The sequence below is a fragment of the Nerophis ophidion genome, linkage group LG08, assembly GCF_033978795.1.
Source record: "Nerophis ophidion isolate RoL-2023_Sa linkage group LG08, RoL_Noph_v1.0, whole genome shotgun sequence".
NCBI classification, from domain to species: domain Eukaryota; kingdom Metazoa; phylum Chordata; class Actinopteri; order Syngnathiformes; family Syngnathidae; genus Nerophis; species Nerophis ophidion.
Window position 1 is genome coordinate 54,648,568 of NC_084618.1, and position 20,329 is coordinate 54,668,896.

Genomic DNA, 20,329 nt, shown 5'->3' on the forward strand with positions numbered 1-20,329 from the left:
TCTGAAAGGGAGAATGTGGAGATATTTTACAGCCAACAACACCAGGCGCTACCTAGACGTCTTACAAGACTTGGTAAAAAGCTACAATCACGGATATCACAGCAGTATTAAAATGAAACCGGTGGATGTGACTTTGGAAAATACCCCTCAAGTGTTTGAGAATCTCTACGGCTCATTCACAGCATTCAAACGCAAATACAAATTTGCCACGGGAGATATGGTGAGAATATCCAAAGTGAGAGGAGTGTTTGATAAAAAATATGAACAGAGTTTTACAGACGAGGTGTTTACAATAACACGACGTCTCCATCGATCTCCCCCGGCATACAGACTGAAAGATTTTGACGGTGAAATAATAGAGGGTTCTTTTTACGAAGCCGAGTTGCAGAAAGTAAAAGAGAGCGAGGACAAGCGCTATCATGTGGAGGAAATTCTAAAACGACGTACGGTCGGTGGCAAAAAACAAGTTCTAGTGCACTGGAAAAACTGGCCCGAAAAATTCAACAGTTGGGTGGACGCTGACCTCCTTACAAATGTATAAAACAATCTGATGCCTTTGATGAGCCTCACAGTCTAAAGATCATCGAGCATTATGGATCATTCCTGCAACGAGGGTTTTTACCTCACCTTACCCTCCAACGCCAGCCTCAACGTATTTAAAGAAAACAAAAGTTCCCATTACCAGATAGATTTAAGTCAACATATAGATTTAGCAGGCTCATGGGAGGTGGCCTTAACAGAGATTTCATACCCTCGCTCATGGTATAATGTTTCTAACGGAGCATTTTATGAATGGCTAAAGAGACCTCCACCGGTGGGACCTGAAAGCAATCCTGGAATGGGGATAGTTTACCGTCAAGAATTGAGAGGGGGATGTTATGAGAACATTACACGATTCATAAATGAACTGAATGAATCTTTACAAAAAATTGACAACGATGTGAGGATAGCCTTTGACGATGTTAAAAAGCGAATCTCCTATCAATCAGGGGGTCAAACTCATTTTCGTTTTTCCCCTTCCCTGGCTTACATCATGGGAGTGAAACCTGGAAAGTGGATCAACTTTGACCGGGGGTCGGCCCCCTATCCCGCGGATATAAACGCCGGTTTCTACCATCTCTACTGTTACAGTGACGTGGTGCGACCTCAGATAGTAGGCGACGCTTATGCTCCTCTTTTGAGAATCGTGAGTGTAGAGGGAGCTTACGGTGAGATTGTCACCAAGTGTTTTAACCCCGCCTACTATTTACCCGTCTCGAAAAATCACATTGAAAACATCAGGGTGGAGATTAAATCTGATCAGAACAAACACGTCGACTTCACCTTTGGAAAGACCATCGCGAAGCTCCACTTTAGACCCGTTAGAAAGTAAAACCAACAACAATGAGAATGAGTCAACCCATGCACGACCCTCTACGTTTAGTGGGTTATTACGAAAGCCAGGTGGGGGGTTCCCTCCCCGGTTTCACAGGTTCACCTGTGATGTACGGGCGTGGGATAGGCTCCGTGTTTTCCAGGTTGTTTCGTTTTGTATCACCTCTGGTGAAAAGAGGTTTTGCCCTGGTCAAACCTCATCTTAAAACAGCGGCAAAAAATATCGCTTCCGACGTATTCAGTCATGCCGTTGGAAAAATGGGTAGTGGGGTACAAGACGGATCAGGAGGAATAATGGTCCTGGCTAGACAACCCCGAAAGAGACCCCCGGGACGACGTCTCTCAACGAGTGGTAAAAAACGCCGTCATCTGGGGAGAAGAAAATCAGTCGGTAAAAGGTTTTCAAAGAGAAGGACCGTCGTTCCCTCACACGATATATTTTAAAAAAAAAAGAAAAAAGATGGCTCTTTTACATCAAAATTCGGCCGAATGCACGATGGCCGAGCTGGATTTATTTTCAGCTCCTATGACTCAGATGTCTATCGATGATAAATCCTACACAGAAGTCCTACCGCTATCCGCCATCACTGACGGGGGTCCTATTGAATTTTTCATCCCGGGAGAAGGTGAAAAGTACTTGGATCTGAATGACACATTACTTTACCTGCGGGTTAAAATTACCCGCGCCGATGGATCAAATATCCCAAACGACGCCAATGTGGGTCTCATCAATTATCCTCTAAACACCATCTTCAGCCAATGCGACATTATGCTCGGGGAAAGACTGATTTCTCAATCCAGCGCCACACACCCATACAGGGCGATAATTGAAACGCTACTAAACTATTCTGAAGCCACACTCAGAAGTCAATTCTCAGCCGGGTTATTCCACAAAGACACCGGCGGCTCAATAGACTCTATAGAAACAGCGAACGGACCAAACAAAGGACTCAACATCAGAGCCGGTTACACGGCTGAATCTAAAGAGGTTCAGCTACTAGGACCCCTCCACGCAGACATTCTTTTCAGCGAGAGACTCCTTCTCAACTCGGTGGATCTGAGGATCAAACTCACGCGTGCCAGCGACGCCTTTTGTCTCACAGGGGCTGCGGACGGTACTTTCCGTCTGAAAGTGCTGGGTGCCTCTCTCTTCACAAAAAAGGTCACCGTTTCGCCGGCCGTACGATTGGGGCACGCCTCGGCCTTACTCAAAGGAAACGCACTCTACCCTTTGTCACGGGTCAGCGTGAAAACCTACTCTATCCCTGAAAATTCCAGAGTATGCACACAAGAAAATTTGTTTTTGGGCACGATGCCTAAATACATTGTTTTGGGTATGGTAAATCATGAAGCTTTCACAGGAAGAAGAGATCTCTCACCCTTTAATTTCCAGCATTTTAACGCTGAATACATCACCCTCTGTCACGCGGGAAAACAAATTCCCTCCAAAGCTTTCCAACCGCAATTTAACCAGGGGGCTTCGGTCAGAGAGTTTTACAACATGTTTACCGCTACAGGGAGGCATATGAAAGATTTACCTCTGTGCATCAACAGACAAGATTTTGAACGGGGTTATTCGCTGTTTGTGTTCAATCTCAATCCGGGAGAGGACAGCGACGCATTGTCTCGGGTTTCTAATGGCACTTTGAGGTTGGAAATGAGATTCAGAGTACCCTTACCCAACACGGTCACTCTTGTGGTTTACGCATGTTACGATTCTATTTTGGAAATTGATTCCAAACGACAAGTGCTGGTGGATTATTATTGACGACGGAGATGAATAACCATCAACTGGAGAAGCTTCTGCGACGAGTGTTGGGGAATGTTTTCTGTGGTGTATGGGCCTCCGACCAACTCCCCTCACTGACTCGCTCCTTTACCCCACCCTCCTACTTTATCGTCAACACCCACGAAGGACATCGACCGGGGGAGCACTGGTTATCGATGACTCTGGAGGAAGATGGGACCGCCACTTTTTTTGATTCTTATGGATTTTCTCCCGATTTTGATTACTACCCTCGGAGCATCTTGAACTTTTTGGAAAATCGTTCTGACCGTATATTGTACCACAACCTACAGCTTCAACACCCTTTGTCCACAGTGTGCGGTCAACACTGCGTTTATTATCTGCACCATCGATTTTGCGGACTGTCTTTTGAACAAGTTTTGTCTTTATACACAGATGATGTAGTAAAAAATGATCTTGAAGCATATACCCTGGTTAAAAAAATTCAATGTTGTACTAGCACGAATAAGAATAATAGTAGTCGTTGTGGCGTACAAGACGTCTGTTGTTTAGAAACTTTTTTGAACCGTTGAAATGAAAATGCTGTACACACTGCGTTTGATGAATAAAAAAACATTTTATTGAAACAAGAGTTTTGTCATCATTCATTCAAGGTTTAACCAATGTGGGGACAATGTCACTTTTCTACCTCTTCTTTTCCTCTCGGGGGATAGAAATGTTTCTTTTTCCACCCATTCTGATTCAAACTCTCCATCCGCTTTCAGACGTCTGTATTGATCTCGTGCTCTGGGGTTATGAATGGTCGATGTGGGGACATTTAGCTCCGTCAACGCTGTTAAAAATTTTCTCCAACCCTCAGGCGTGCGGGTCTGTGGATTTTTGGACCGTTGCATCAGGTGTTTCAGTAAATCGATCATATGAGATCCCTGCACCGGTGTACCGTTTTGAACAAACTCTCCTTTAGAGGTCCACCCCTTATCATTCTCGGATAATTTTTTCATAATGTACTCGGCGTTGTTACGGTCGCGTCGGGGGAGGATTTTCAGAACTTCGATCATCGTGACATCCTTTGACCCCCCGCCAGTATTCCGAGGTTTATCCTCCGGTTTATCCATCGGTTTATCCTCTGGTTTATCCTCCGGTTTATCCTCAGAGTCATTCCATGGTTCACCCCGCAAATCCTTGTGTAAAGTCAGAGTCATCCTTTTCTCCTCCCGTTGCCCCTGCTTCAACAGGCCGAGATATCTCTGCAGCAGGGTATCGTATATTTTTATTCTTTCATGAGGATTCATTCCGGGTTCGTTTAAGACGGCTCTCATTTTAACATCTAGATCATCCTCCGCCGAGTCTCTGATGGTCGGCTCCGGGCGAGTCAGACGATTTAATTGTTGGGGGGATAGGAGAAACAATTTTTGAGCCTTTTTCATCTTCAACCTTTTCCGCTCAATCCACCGATAAGATTCCCTATAAACGGTACGACGGTGGCCAGTAAGGGTAGAAGAAAACCGCCCGACTGTTTCATCAGAGTCTGGCGTTTGCGTTTCAGTCCAGTCCTTTTATCAGCCAGCAGTCGGATGATTTTCTTTTGTTTTTTAAGCTGAGCAAATTGAGACGGTGATAAGGGCACATTACCCTTCAGAATGTTTAAAGCAATTTCACACAGCGTCTGGATAAAGTCTGGTGAGCCGTGACTCAGAATATCTCGACGTTTTTGTGGTGTGGCATGGTACAGAGCTTTTAACATGGGACCGTTCCTCTTTACACGCTTTGACATTATGTTTTTGGCATGTAGACAACGGGCCACTGGTGCGGAAGCACGCCCGACCTCACTCTGTATTGTTCTGGACAGAAAGGTGTCAGGTCGACCAATAAATAGCCATGAGCATCCAAAGTAGCATCCGCAAAACTTTCCAAGAAAAAACTTTTTTGTGCGGGGAACATTTGCTGTGCCAACACGTTAATCTGCAATCTGTCCCGCGGATTCTTAAACAGTATCATATAATTACAGTTTAAGCTAATGGTGCGTGAAAATTTTCCCTGATGAAAAACATTCTGGGTCAGCATCATAACGCTCATATTTCTATGATGTCTATACTGCGTGAAAATTTTAACCACTTCGGGGTGATTTGAGGCTTGAAAAATAACATCGTCCAAAATCACCAAATGGGTCTGATCGTCCGGAAACAAGTTTTCATCTTCAAAGGAATCAGGCAGTCCTTCAACAAATTTTATTTTTTTATTCATCTTTTTTAATTCAGCATACATGGGTTGGAAAGATGTATAAATCCACACAATGTTGTCGGGTATAGAATTCATGACGTGTTCACAATTTTCCAATACACATTTTACAAAAAAAGTCTTTCCGCAACCACTAGGTCCTACAACCAGGCATGAAAAAGGTGTATGAAATCTGGGATCAAAGTCTACTCGTTCCATTTTTTCCATTTCCTCTCTAATACCCGAAAGGTAAAGTTTTCCCGTCGGGAAAGAGACGTCTTTTGTCATACACCACTCGAAACTTTTTTTCGAAAGACGAGTTATTTAAAAGGAACCCCCTTTTATCACGAACAATTTGGTGATGAGGGGTGTAGATCGCACCTGTTTTGTCTTCCTCCAGATAGCCCTCCACCAAATCTTTAACGCTGTCAAAGTTGACCCTCTCACAACACTCGCGGGTTTGAGTGATTCCTTTGGCACGCAGCACAGTTTTTTTACCCTGCAGGGTATGGTAGGCATAACTCTTTGGACCGGCGGAGACGAATTCGTGAATGCTGTCTCCTCCCAACTCATCCGTCAAATCGCCTAGATAGGACCCCGTCTCCAGAGAAACTTCCCCCTCGTTTACCGTGTAGATTAAACTATCGGTGTCTGTGTAAAGAACTCTCTCTTGCAACCCCTCTAGGTAACCGTACATTTTCAAACGTGCGTAAGCGGTGGTAAAAGCAGCGACAAATACATTATTTGTGTTACCGGGAAGCACCACGCTGTTTTTACTGTATTGCCATTGCACCATAGCAATTTGCTCGTTGAGAAAGGAAAAATATTCAACCTGATATTTTCCTGAAAATACAAAGTCGAAAAATACTTCACTTTTTCTCACCAAGGTGGTCTGAGTTCTATTGCACCTCTCCGCAAACTTTCCCCAAAGGCTGTTTAAACAGAGTTTTGACATTTGTCTCTTGGCAGGGTTGGGTTCGATTTTTTCAGCATCCAGCTGTATTCCCTGATTTTCACGATATTCACGAATGTACTTTTCCCTGCTTTCTGCATCGACGGCTTCTTTGGGATACCCTGAAGCTTCTTGCTTACCCTTTAGGAAAGTTTGAACATAACCCGTAAAAACGGTTTCGCTCCGTTCTTCAAAGTGCCACACCTCCGTAATCTTACCGACTCTGTATCCCAACTGTAAAGCTTTGTTGAATTCGAGCGTGACCCAGACTCCCGTCAATGCCCTTCCTTCCTCATCATGTTCGCAGGGTTCCTGCTGGTTATTGTTTTCTGCGCATGTGCGGCAAAGTGTAAACACTAGTTTACCCTTGACCGTTCTGTAGGGTAGCACAGGGAAATAGAGACCTCGAGGAGGGTGAACAACGGCTCTGACCAGACCGAAATAGTTTCCAACATCGTCAAAATCCGTGTGGATGATGACAGGATGACCCAGGGGGTAAGGAAATGCGCTGTTGACGTACGGGTAGAGAGAGGTGACATCCTCATACAATACACGCTGGTTCTCACCCGCCGTGTGCCTCAAGCAAAAGGCGCTTGTCCTACCTCCATAAAGAGCGTCTCGAGGCATGAGAGGTGCGGGGTAATTGCGTGTTTTGAGAAAGTCTATTACCCTAGGGTTTGATTTTTTCATTTCATTCCACTCGTGCTCTCTGATGACGATGATGTTGACCTTGTGGTCACGCTTTAACGCTTTCATTTTTTTCTCGGTAGCCTTGTGCAACTCCTCGAACGGTGTGTTTGTCAAAGGGCATACAGCACCGGGTTCGAAACACGTCGGGCATCCGTGATAAAAACACCCCTGAAATTCCCAGACGAATGGTTTGCCACCGATTATAGCAAACCCATCCACAAAGTATGCCCCCATCTGTTTTTCGCCTTTGTTTAAAGCATGCTGAATGAAAATACCACGACGATGCGACTCCCATTCTAACCATTGGATGCTGGTGTGTGAGTATTTTTTACACAACCCTCGGTAGTTATCCGGGGAAGGTATGGCTAGAGAACGCGGCTCGAGGAAATTAGTCACAAACACCTTCATGCAGGCCGAGGCTATGGTGATACGGGAGAAGGGGTCAACACCCGTCTCGCTCGTAAACTCGGCTCTAAATTTGATGCAACCCTCACGAAGAACATTGACGTCGTTTTTACAGTAGTGTACCGCTTGTTTTTGAAAATCAAAGACCTCGCTTTTCTCATTTTGATACCACGTCTCAAACTTGGTGCGTTCAACAGGTGTCATGCGTTCTACACCGTAATTGCTGATTGCGGGGTATTTTCCGACATAATTTAAATGTTCCTCCGAACTAAATTTGTGAGGAAAATACCCCTTGGACCAGCAATCACCGAGTCCTAACGCTTTTGGCATAGCGCTAAGCGGCATGGTAAGGAAGGAAAGCGAGTCAATGTATTTTTGCAAAAAATCAGGGTCTTTAAAACAGAGAACTTTACTCCCCTGCATGATAATTAAGGGTGCTATACCCAGCCGTACCATGCCTCTCAGAATCAAGTAACCGTCAAATCCTCTCGAATTGTGGGCTATAAATGTAGATTTAAGATAACGAGGTTTCCTGAAATGATTGAGGAAAACTGTAACACAATCCAGTCCAAAAGCACACCACTCTTCTCCTTGCAGCGTCTTGGTACAGACTAGAAAGGGAATGTGAGTGTGATTGTCATCGACAAACGTCTCAAAATCATAGAATATGATATTATCATTGTGGTTTACTTCACGTGGTTGGGGTTGTATATAGCAAAGATGTCGTGTTTCAGGTGTCTCTGAGTCACTGCGAGGTAGCTCTTCTTTACATATTTGACATTTTAACTTAGGGCACGTGTGTTTAGCGATACCTGTAGCCACAGGTACATCGTAAAATAGGTTGCATTTAAGGCATTTCTTTCGCCGATCGCAGTTGCTGACGAGTTTTTCCATAACCCGGTGTTTTACCCTGTGTCTGAGGAGACATGCAGGAGAACGACACCACATGTTGCAATCCCTGCAAAGCACAGTTTTCCCCTCTATTTTTACACACCCGTTTTGTGTACAGACCAAGCAATAGCCGTCGCATTTGTGTCTGTCGGGTTTGTCGTACCCTTGGTAACAGTAGTGACAAACGTGCGGTTTTGACAAAAAACCTTTAATGTTAATGATACCGCTGTAATGATTCTGAGATAAATACAGATACAACGGATTTTCTGATTTGGGGTAATCCGTCTCGAACCGTGAGAGGGGTCGTTGGCCCTCTTCTCTGTACAGTATGACAATTTTACGACGTACCACTTTTTCAAATTCACGAATATGACTGAAAGTGACGGAAGTCTGTTCGTCTAAGCCCGCTTTTCTCTGTATTTTTTCAGCCTCCGCCACAGCCTGGCTATCTGTAAATTCAGGATGTAACAGACTTGCTAGGCTAATGGCAAAACATAGTTGATTATTCGAGTTTAATGGATTGTAAAGATAACGAGCTTTTTTTCTGCGGATTTCATGTTCCAAAAGGGTTTCGATTTTTCTTCTTACACCACCTCGAGGGTTATGTATCACCTGGACCATCACCTGTATTTCTTCATCGTTCAATATTTCAACGTTTGATTGTACCAACAGATCTAACACATCTTGAAAAGCATTCATCACAGCCCCGGCATCGTTTCGAAATGTAAATGAAGTGTGTTGATTTGCACTTTCACCGGATAACTCCAATTGAATGATATCGCCGGGTCTAGCTTCCTTAGTTACCATCTGTGTCAGCTTTTTAAGGCTCCCCAAGACTCCGCGGTAAAATGTGGCGTAATCTGTTACATCGTTGTTTTGAGGAAAAGTTAAAACGCTGGATAGTTGTATATTGTTGAATGTTTCCCTCCTCAAGACATTTACCCCATCACCCCTCTGGGTCTCATTTGAAATTGATTGGTCAGCCGTTGACGGTTGGTTCTGCATGACCCCCACCACCTCCGAAAAATCCAAACATTCCCCCGAGGGTGTCGCCCCTCCCAACACATCGTGATGCTGTGTAGAGGCTTGTGTGTTTGTGTTTGAATTTAACACATTAATATCATCTTGCAAAGACGGATCATTGTTTGGTTCCCATTCTATCTGGTTGTTTGGATCTAAATGATGATTACAAACGTCTTCATCTTCTTCAATAACTACATCTAATTCAGATGGAACTACACCCATTATATTTCTCTAAAGAAAAAAAAGAAAAAATAATTCGAATGGAACAGATATAACAAACCAGTATGTATCAAATCATGTCTGCCATCTTCATGAGAGTGCGAGCCAGTATACGATAGTACTGTTTCAGCCTTCTTCTGTTTCTATCATGTTTGTCGAGCTGGCGGGCGCATCTACGCTTCCTCCTGCGTTTGTTGCCTGTGGAAAAAAAAAAAAAAAAAAAAAAAAAAATAATTAATATATACCGGCTTTAACCACATGTGGCGCTGTCATCTCCACTCATGCAAGCATAGCCGGAAACAACCGCCCACCTCCGGAATCAGTCCCCGCCCATTCCCCTTAGGCGCGAAATTCATTTGAGCGAAAGACATTGGAATGAGAGGAGCTCTTTAAAGCTCCTGAGAATCTTAAAAAGCTTACAGAAAACGAGAAAAACTTACAGCGGGTGCCTGTTGGACATTCACCGTCGTTTTCGATGATTTCCCCACGGAGCAAGGATTCGATGTCTGGAGTCTTTGGCGCAATCAAGCCTTCTCCTCTGCCTGGAATGGCCGTTGACGGACCCTCCAGCGTTAAGGGAGACCAGTGAGCAAGAGATGTAAACGGAAAATCTGTAAGTAAATATATGTATATATGTATCGTATACCGCATGTTTTTTTTCTTGTAAAAATGAGAATTATTTGACTCACCAGACTGCGATTGGGTTAAAGGGATCGCGTTGGTCTCTTCCGGCGAATCCTCTATAAAACAAAATAATGAATACACACAATATTAAATAATTCGAAGGTTTAAACACACCTCGATAATCATCTTCCAACTTTGTAAGATCGATCAAACAAAGTTCTTCGTCTTTCACTTCGTCGTCATCGGCTGTTAAAAAAAAAAAAGGTATTACATCGTCGTACACGTGCAATGCTTTTAACGTTTAAATGCTTAAACGGAGTTAAACCATTGTCTAATAATGTGGTAAAAACGGAGGTAATGAAATGAATACAGTAAAAAAAAATAAAAATCGGTACTTACACAAAAGGATTGGAGACTCTGTTAGGAGATCCCTTGGTGGTGGGTGAATTTCAACTCGATGTTCGACTGTTTTTAGTTCGAATAAATACTTATTATAGTAACATTAAACAGACGTGTTACAAGGAATGAAAAAAAAAAAAAAAGAAATTACCTTTCATTTTGCAAATCGCGGTTACACTGTGTTCTGCTCTAGTTCTCCATCTGTTTAAATATGTTTTCGTGAGGTATGGAAGTTGTTTCAGACGGTCGTAAACATTTAAACGGTCAAATGGGTGGCCAGTTTCTATTCATACGAAATTCTCAAGCTCCCATAAAAACTGAACCCTCCTTTGTACCCCAAACTGACCTGTTGATTCAAACGGTCATAAACATTTAAACTGTCAGATGGGAAGTCAGTAAAAACTGAACCCTCCTTTTGTCCCCCAAACTGACCTGTTGTTTCAAACGACCGTAAAGACCAGTTGCTACGTGACACTGTGTTCTGCGATAGTTTTTTCCATCTGTTTAAATATGTTTTCGTGAGGTACGGAAGTTGTTTCAGTGCGTACGAATGTGTGTGTGTGTGTGTGTGTGTGTGTGTGTGTGTGTGTGTGTGTGTGTGTGTGTGTGTGTGTGCGTGTGTGCGTGTGTGCGTGTGTGCGTGCGTGCGTGCGTGCGTGCGTGCGTGCGTGCGTGCGTGCGTGCGTGCGTGCGTGTGTGTGTGTGTGTGTGTGTGTGTGTGTGTGCGTGTGTGTGCGTGTGTGTGCGTGTCCACCAAAAACTTCCCAATCCACGATAGATAACGATGAAAATATCGAGAAAGGGCTTCCGTCTCTTCTTTCTTTTAGCTGAAATAAGCAGATATCCCCCATTTCGTATCTGAATACAAATCCAAAAGATCCCTCCGCTTCCAAATCCCATTTCTCACGCAAAGATTCGGTCGGCGGCATCTGAATACGATTTAGAAACACTCGACTTTTTTGCGGAGCGTCAATGTAAGTTTTATTATTTTTATAAATCGAAACAGGCGTTTCACTAATCATGACCGAATCGAACAAAGTCTTTACGCTAACGTATAAAGCTCCAAATAATGACTAAGCCTTACACTGCCCTTTTGTACCCCTCGTGTGTGTGTGTGTGTGTGTGTGTGTGTGTGTGTGTGTGTGTGTGTGTGTGTGTGTGTGTGTGTGTGTGTGTGTGTGAAGTGCGTGCGTGTCCACATCTCCACACGTAACATTCCCAGCCATCAATACATCGAAATCTGGAAGTTGTTTCAAACGATCGTAAACATTTAAACTATCAAATATATGGTCACATGCTGCTCAGATGACATTGCTTTCTTAAAAAAACTGAACCCTCCTCTGTTCCCTGTCAGGTCTTAACTCCACCCTCTTCCTGGTTTAACCACTCCCACCGCAGGTCTTAACTCTGCCCTCTTTCTGTTTAAAACTCCACCCTCTTCCTGGTTTAACCACTCCCACCGCAGGTCTTAACTCCACCCTCTTCCGGGTAAGCCACACCCACTTGACCTTGATATTTGAACCTGACATTTGAACCTGACCTTTAACCTTGACCTTTAACCTTGACCCCCTCATAAATCATTAACCTTTGAACTTGACCCCTCATAAATCATTGACCTTTGACCTTGAGGGTCATAAATCATTGTTTTATGGGGGGTCATAAATCACTTTTGACTAAAGGTAGGGACTTAACTTCTCTTATATTGAATCGATTCTGTCCTTTTCCCTGATGTCATGGTTTGGTAGTTTGTCCTCAAGAAACAAGTCTAAACTAAATCAAAATGCCGCAACTCAACCTATCTGGCATCTATGCCACGCAGCTCCAAAGCAGGGCAAGCTCTATCATTCACCACTGCACCCATCATCCTTTACGCAGTGAATTCCAGCTCCTTCGTCCTGGTCGGCGGTTCATTGTTCCTCTTTGTTGGACTAAACGATATAAGAATACCTGCTGCCATCACACGTTTAAATAAGGCAATCACATTGTGATTTAGTTTATTTATTATGCCATAGCACTTTAATCACAATGATGTTATTGGTTTATTAGGTATTATATTTTATTGTTTTACAGTGTGCCTGTATACTGGTGATTGTTTGTGGATTTTCAAAATGTTTTTATGTTTTATATGATTTGTGTTTACTTGCTTCATTCTTTCTTAACGCTGAATTACAAATGTCTGCACAACTATTTTGCCTCCGGGTACCATTAAAGAAACCTTGAACCTTGAAGTCTGGTTATGAAAATATTAGATTGATAATTAATTATTCCTATTTTGTGGAAATGTGTTTATCACAGTCATGGCCGTGATAAGCAAGGGAAAACTAGATAGATAAGGTAGATTTTGCATGTTTGACATAATCTAAACCAGGAGTGTCCAAAGTACGTCCTGGGATAAAAGAGCAAACAGGTGAGAAATGAGAGAAATTTGCAATGTTGACTCCAATAAGACAAAGCTGTCATGCTGGCTGTTTTTTTTATTAACAAAAAAAATGAATCAAAATCAATGTTGTTATGAACTATTGACTTATTCAAGGACTCAAATTACTTCACATCAAATATTCCACTCGGAAATATTTTTTTGTGGAAAATAATGCATATTTTGTGTGTTTGCCATCAAGAATAAAGTTTTTTTGTGGCAAAAAGGCCATTAAACAAACAAAAAATAAAAAATAAAATAAATAAAATTATAATCGCCAAATATATATGAAGTTGATCAAGCGCATTTAAGTGTTGAAAGACGAAAAAAACTTATGAAATGTTTTTAATACTTCTATGACTGGGGCCCTTTTGGATCCCTGAGAATTTTTGTGGGATTTGTTTTTGTTCACAGTCATTGCTTAAAAAATAATTTAAATAATAATTAATAGAAATCAATGAGTGGCCTATTTAGTTTTCCAATTAATACAATGTTTCTACTTTGAAAATGTTTTGGGGAGAGGGGGGAAATGTTGCATATTTTGTGTTTTTGCCAAAAACAACAGGATTGTTTTTCTGTTTATTGTTTGTTGTAAAAAAAAAAAAAAGGTAAAAAACATTTAAAAAAATACAACTTTATATCAACAGATAGATCTAAAAGTTGATCTGAAGTTCTGAGTGTTAAAAACATATAAGCATATATCAAAAATGTTTTTGTTATATGCTTATTTTCATGATTTTTCTGACTGAGACCCTTCAGGACCAAACTTGAGGGAAGCTGTAAAAGTCAGAAACAATCTATACATTGTATTGGTTTTTAAAATGTAATCAAATATATATATACATGTATGAATGAATGAATGGTTTATTTTGAGCCGTGCAAACAAAACAAAAGAAAGACATAAAATACAAAAGAAATATATATATACATTATTTTTACACCTACATTGAAAACATTACATGTGACTAGTCTTTTGTAGATGTCAAGATTGGCTCAAAAGGGAGTGGGAAGAAGTAAACTTATTAGGTCCCACCCCTATACATATACAATATATATATACAATATATAATACAATATTATATATAATATAATTCAATTCAGTGGTTGCTGCGTAGATGATATATATTATCTATATATAATACATTTACATTCACACACACTTACATATATACATATGTACACACACATATATACACAACACGCACATTTATACAATTTATATATATATATATATACATATATATATATACATACATACAATACATACATATACACACATAATCACATACATACACATACATACACACATGTATATACCCAAAATACACACATATCCATCACACACACACACACACACACACACACGCACACGCACACACACACACACACACACCTAAATAAATACTATATATATATATATATATAATAGTATATATAATATACATTTTTGTCTAAACATTATTAACAGTTTTTGGTGCCTATGGGAACAAGCTTTCTTTTTGACTGTGATATTAGTGGTTAATAGTGGATCTGTGGCTGTGGAGCTACTGCCCCTGATCAACAGGACCTGAGGACCACTCTTGCTATGTGTCCTATGCTGTGCATTAAAGGAGACGAGGGGAGCCCCCTGCCAGAGGAGTTATCCACGAACATAAGATCCCCCACTCGCCCGCCCTGTACTCCAGATAGTGTACTTATTATGTGTCCTATGCTGTGCATTAAAAGAGACGAGGGGAGCCCCCTGTCAGAGGAGCTATCCATGAACATAAGATCCCCCACTCGCCTGCCCTGTACTCCAGATAGTGTACCCAAATCCCTTTTATACATATATATATATATATATATATATATATATATATATATATATATATATATATATATATATATATATATATATATATATATATATATATGTAAATGGCCCCCCTGCATGCTATGATTTTTGAGCGTACGGCCCTCAGTTCCAAAAGTTTGGACACTCAGATCCAAACCATTACTGTTACCACTGACAACTAAACGATTCCCAGTCTTTTAAATAATATCAAGTTAAATAATAATAATTAAATATAATGGATTTTTTTTTAGAATAACAAATTCATATAATAAAAAAATATATAAAGTGATTAAAGTTAAGTTATGGCACATTCCACTTATCCTACAATACCCACAGTGCACTGGGACGACGCGAGGCCGCGCCTTCTGTGGGCGGGGCGTGCTCCGGTTGGTAACGGAGAGAAGACGCCAAAGCACACAAACTCTATGGTCTTCTTGACTCTTTGAGAAGCGCCCGTTTCTAAATGGCTACGACACCTGACGACCAGTGGGAACCGGCGCTCCACGGATGCCTCCACAACAGTAACAACAACAACAATAACAACAACAACAAAGACAACGAGGCGGGAGAGAGCTCCGCCACAGCGGCCAGCGCGCCCGAACCTGGCGGGAAGACATCGCCTAGTGTCGGAAATGGCTCGGTCATCAACCCTGCAGGAGGGAGTAATGGAAAGTGGGTCCGGTTGAACGTTGGCGGCACCGTTTTCCTCACTACGAGGCAGACGCTCCTCAAAGAACAAACTTCGTTCCTGTACCGACTGTGCCAGCAGCAGGACCTACACTCTGACACGGTGAGTCCTGATAGTACACCCCGGTCCATACATCCTAGTGTACATGGTAGCAGGAAATGAGCCTGTATTCCATTATATACTCTATTCCATTCATTCACACACTCATCATAGCGCCCTCCTTTTGAGTTTACATCCTTCCATCCATTTTTTCTACCGCTTGTCCTTTTTGGGGTTGCGCAGGGTGCTGGAGCCGATCCAAACCTACACGTACAATTTAACAATTAGTAAATTCACAAACAAGTCTCAGCAAAACAAAATCGCTTATCTAGTTCGTACATGTGCAAAAGACCAAAACAAAAGCAAAAACTACTATTGGCTGTCATACAAATCCTTTGGCTTTTTTCCTCCTGCGCCCAATAACTTTTAAATATATACAATATATTTGGACAACACGACAAAACACACAGATATGTGTAAAGAAAAACATACAAGAGAACGGAAAAAATATTGATTAATCGCACGATGATTGATACCAACACACTTTGAAGACTTAGAAATAAGTATGTGTGTAAAGACTTCAAAGTAAGTATGTGTGGTAACAAATGTAAAATTATTGATTTACATGAAACTGGTTTTATCTGACGGGTCTTGTAAGGGCAATTCCAGTGATGTACGTATCATTTTCCTGTGATAAGTATTAGCAAAGTTATGGAGTTTTAAAACGAGTGAAAATACACTAATTTATGGTCAAATTCTTCAATACAATGTCAAAATTAGGACTGGGCGATACAGCAAAAAAAAATGATCACAATAGATTTTTTTCCTATTCGATCTCGTTTTTTTTTTATATAAAGTGGGATTGTCCGAGCAGGATTATACTGGGTATAAGTATAATGCAAGTATCTTTTAACAGACATTTTCGTCATTTTTGATCAAGGTAATATATGCTAACATCTGACAACTGTCATTTTGTTTGTATTATTTCGTTTACTAGAGGTGCAACTGTACAGGTAACCCACGCTACGTTATGTACCTCGGTTTTTGCAGACTAAATTTGTTTTTCAAATGTTTTTCCTTTCGATGTTGCTGTAAACAAGTGGTGTACTCAATACTATAAGACTTTTTTAAGTTAACATTTAGTAAACAACACTTTCAAATGGTAAATTATGTGTTCTCTTTAATCACTTGTATTATATTAGAGCCTCTTACCAATGGTTTGGCAAAGGGCAAGCGATCACCCAGATTTTGGAGTTTTTTAAAACGCAAAATTCTTTACCTTATGTTTAATCAAAGTACATTAAGTGCAGTTTGAATTTCTAGGTACTGTAGAACAGGGGCAATCGCTAGGGATGATGTTCGAAAACTGGTTCTCCCGATGCTTCAATGACAAAAAGAACCGATTCCGTAAATTCAAATCCCTTTTTGAGAACAGATTCCCATTTTCGAAGCCACTATACCGTATTTTCGCGACCATAGGGCACACCGTATTAAAAGGCGCTGTGTCAGTTACGGGTTCTATTTCTGTATTTAGCGCATAAGTAAGGCGCAGCATATTTTTGGGCGCAGGCATGGTTAAACAAACGCTAGCTTAAAACATACGCCAGTATGCATGTTTTAAAAAGGCAGCAGGAGCAAAGCTGAGTTCGGTTGTACTTTATTCAAGTATTTATGAATGTACTCACATTATTTTTTGATCAAACCTCGTCAACAAATCCATCAAACTCCATCAAACAGCAGAGCAATTTCTCCATAAAACTTGCCAGATTCCCTCTCGTCATTTTCAAAGTCAGTCTCGTTGTCGTGGAGCTCCTCTGAAAAAATGCCGGCTTTCGCGAAAGCACGACCAACAGTGCAAGCAGAAACATTAGCTCAATCATCCACGATCCATTCACAAATTGTGGCATAACTCGCCCGACGGGGCCTCCTAGTTTTCGTGAAGCTGTGTTCGTCTGTCATCCATCGCTTCCATGACGCTCGCAACTTCACTTTGAACGTCCTGTTTATACCCATGTCCAGCGGTTGGAGTTCCTTCGTCAAGGCTCCATTGTAAGCAGACTGTTGATCGCATTTATTTAATTGGAATTTTTAAAGTACATATAATAACATACATCGGCATGTCTCTCATAATGAATGTGAACAATAGGCGCGTGTGTGTGTGGCTCAGCATCCTTTTGTGGTGTGACTGTAGCTGGAGTCAGATGGAAGAACACGTGCCTTCTCTTCTGCAGGAGGGGTGCACATTCACCATGGCTGTACAGAAGCATCTTATGAGCACAGCGAGTGCACTGCAGAGAGCTCCTGGTAGTCACATGTAGCATTAGAGAGACTACAAGAATTATCTGAATGAGGCTGATTTATATGCTGCTTTTGCCTTTGATATGTTGATACTATAAGTATGGGTGTAATAGTAAGAGATGATGGTATGGCTCATTGTCTATTGGTGGTGATAGTTGGCTCTCCTTCAAAATGATAAGGTTAAAACATTGCTCAGATAAATGATTAAAAAACGCCCCAATGAGGCAAGATTACGCATACTGTGCTATAGGCGGGTTAGGGTGAACAACTTAAGCGCTTCTAGCTAGCTCGCAGGTGGTCGTAAACTTCCTCTGTGTAAACAAACATGGCGTCGATTTTGCGTAACTTATTCACACATTCAGATTAAGACATCCTGTGTGCAACCTGCACCAAATGCCCTGCAAACATTCTGAAAGGAGAAAAAGGCAGCAACAAAAAAAGATTGGGGTTGTTCCTACAGCTGCTGTGTCCGACGAGTGCAAAAAGCTCGCTTCAGGCAACCTAGGGGCCAAAGCGATCTGCCATGGAAATTATAGCGTTGGACAAGCTCCAAACCACTCCGAGCCACGGTTTGTACTTTGGTTTGTATTCATCTATATTTTGTTTGTATGTTTGCCAGAAAAATACAACATGAACGCCACACTCCTGCATACACTGATAACGTCAGCTTCACAGATGCCATGTCTGCTGTGCAGATGGTTGTGTTGTAGTAATGTCATGTATCGCGACTAGGGATGTCCTGATCCAGGTTTTTGCACTTCCGATCCGATACCGATATTGTTTTTGCACTTCCGATCCGATACCGATACTGGCCTCTCCGAGCATGTATTAAAGTTTGAAGTTATTTAGCCTACTTAGTTGTCGGATTCATGCTGAAAAGGATTTTAGTACTTTTGATAACAACTAGCCAGCTGAATTAGGTGAGTTTGAATAATACACAATAGTTGGTATTCAAAGATAAGCACAAAATATCAAAAATTATACATGACAAACAGAAATGGCATCATTAAACAGTAAAAAAGTGAACAGTATAAAGTGCAAATAATGCTGTAAACATTATTTAAAAAACCAAAACACACAAGTGGGATAAAATGTCTATAACTCAGCATCAATACTTGCTCTTGAACAAGTGTAAACTTAAAAAAAAAAATTCTACACACTCCCTTCAATTGTTTGCCCCAGTCAGGGGGGGCAAACAATTGAAGTCCAAGCATAATGGGGAGATTCTTTCTAACAAAGACGAGCACTTCAAGATGCTCAGGTGTCAGCCTGCTCCTGTGTTCATCTATGATGAGTGCTAAAAAGCCTCTAACTCGCAAGAGTCATTAAAATATCTTACAACTTTACCACCACGCTTGACTTTATTGTGGCATGTTTTGCACTCCACCTCTTCATCTTTTTCGTTTTGTAGGGTAAAATAATCCCAGACAGCTGACATTTTTACCGTAACTTTTAATTCACACGGCCGTCAGAACGGTTAGAACACACACCTTTGGATGTTTTGAAGGTGTGCTGGAAAATGCGGAACGGAGTTTAGGGAGCAGCAGAAGAGTGGAATGTATTATTTAAATCGGTGCGTTGGAAAACACGGACCGGAGTTTTTTTTAAAAAACTGGATCTGGATCGGCATTTTCCCATGCCTTGCCGATACGCATTTTTTGGCAAATATCGGCGGCCGATCTGATCCAAATATCGGATCGGGACAACCCTAATCACGACACATGGCAGTTTCAAATGTCACAGGGTTAATGACAACTGCCTAATGTGTGACTTGCTATTTTTGTCCTTAGTTGATAGGCGAAACCTCTAGGGTTGCGCAATATAGACTATATACGTTTGGCCCACGATAGAACTTTTAATTCTATCACTATAGCGTGATAATGCATGTTGATTGCCCATTCTAGCTATATGCCAAAAATTTGACAGTGACAAGCGATCGTAGGCGTCCTCAACGCAATGTAGCATTCTTGCTAGCGGGTAATGTCCCTCCACAGCGAAAGCCACTTCTAAGACAGTAATCATTGTCTTAATGGTGAAAAATAAACTGTTTTTTTACAGTTATCATCCCAGGAGGACGAAGAATAGCTAAACCTGCTACACTAGTCACCGTAGGAAGATACGCTAACGACAAGCTAGAGCTGTTGATTCCTAACAAAAGTAGATTGACACAAATATCGACGGTAACGATAACGTACGATATCAGGACGATATCACAGTGACCAATGTCGCCCCCTGTAACTACTTGGTATTGAGTCCATGCTCAAATTTCTAGTATTGCCCAAAACTAATATTAAGTATCCAAACAACAGAAGAATAATTGCTTATTACATTTCAACAGAAGTGTAGATAGAATCATGTCACAACAGAAAGTAATCAGCTAGTTGCAATAAATTAACAAGTGGAATAGCAATGGATTTGAGAAAAAAAATACAACCGGAAATGATGTAATATGTAATTGCATATGGCAGAATCTAAATTAGGAGGCTTTATAACCATTTTTGAAAAGGTTATAT

General features: G+C 41.3%; 2 protein-coding genes across 8 annotated transcripts in view; one reads left to right on the forward strand and one right to left on the reverse strand.

The window, feature by feature from the left end:
• Positions 1–5,338: 5,338 nt before the first annotated feature.
• Positions 5,339–11,157, reverse strand: LOC133557954 (uncharacterized). 2 transcript variants are annotated; one of them, XM_061908950.1, is made up of 6 exons: positions 10,693–11,157; positions 10,542–10,607; positions 10,317–10,388; positions 10,208–10,258; positions 9,959–10,129; positions 5,339–9,716 (listed from the first exon to the last, which is right to left on the reverse strand). In XM_061908950.1, exons 1-6 carry the CDS (start codon positions 10,697–10,699, stop codon positions 9,589–9,591), a joined length of 495 nt encoding a protein of 164 aa, XP_061764934.1. In that variant the 5' UTR covers positions 10,700–11,157; the 3' UTR covers positions 5,339–9,588. The 2 variants fall into 2 exon arrangements, with proteins under 2 accessions (XP_061764934.1, XP_061764932.1); XM_061908948.1 differs by having other exon boundaries at positions 10,693–11,142.
• Positions 11,158–15,156: 3,999 nt separating this feature from the next.
• Positions 15,157–20,329, forward strand: part of kctd17 (potassium channel tetramerization domain containing 17) — a 38,251-nt gene continuing 33,078 nt past the window's right edge. For all 6 annotated transcript variants that reach the window (XM_061908954.1, XM_061908958.1, XM_061908956.1 and 3 more), the window contains exon 1: positions 15,157–15,581. In XM_061908954.1, coding sequence (XP_061764938.1) covers positions 15,255–15,581 — 327 coding nt within the window. In that variant the 5' untranslated portion in view covers positions 15,157–15,254. The remainder of the gene's footprint in view (positions 15,582–20,329) is intronic.

Excerpts from the sequence above, each read along its gene's own strand:
- LOC133557954 (XM_061908948.1), bottom strand. The coding sequence starts at position 9,521 with ATGGGTGTAGTTCCATCTGAATTAGATGTAGTTATTGAAGAAGATGAA.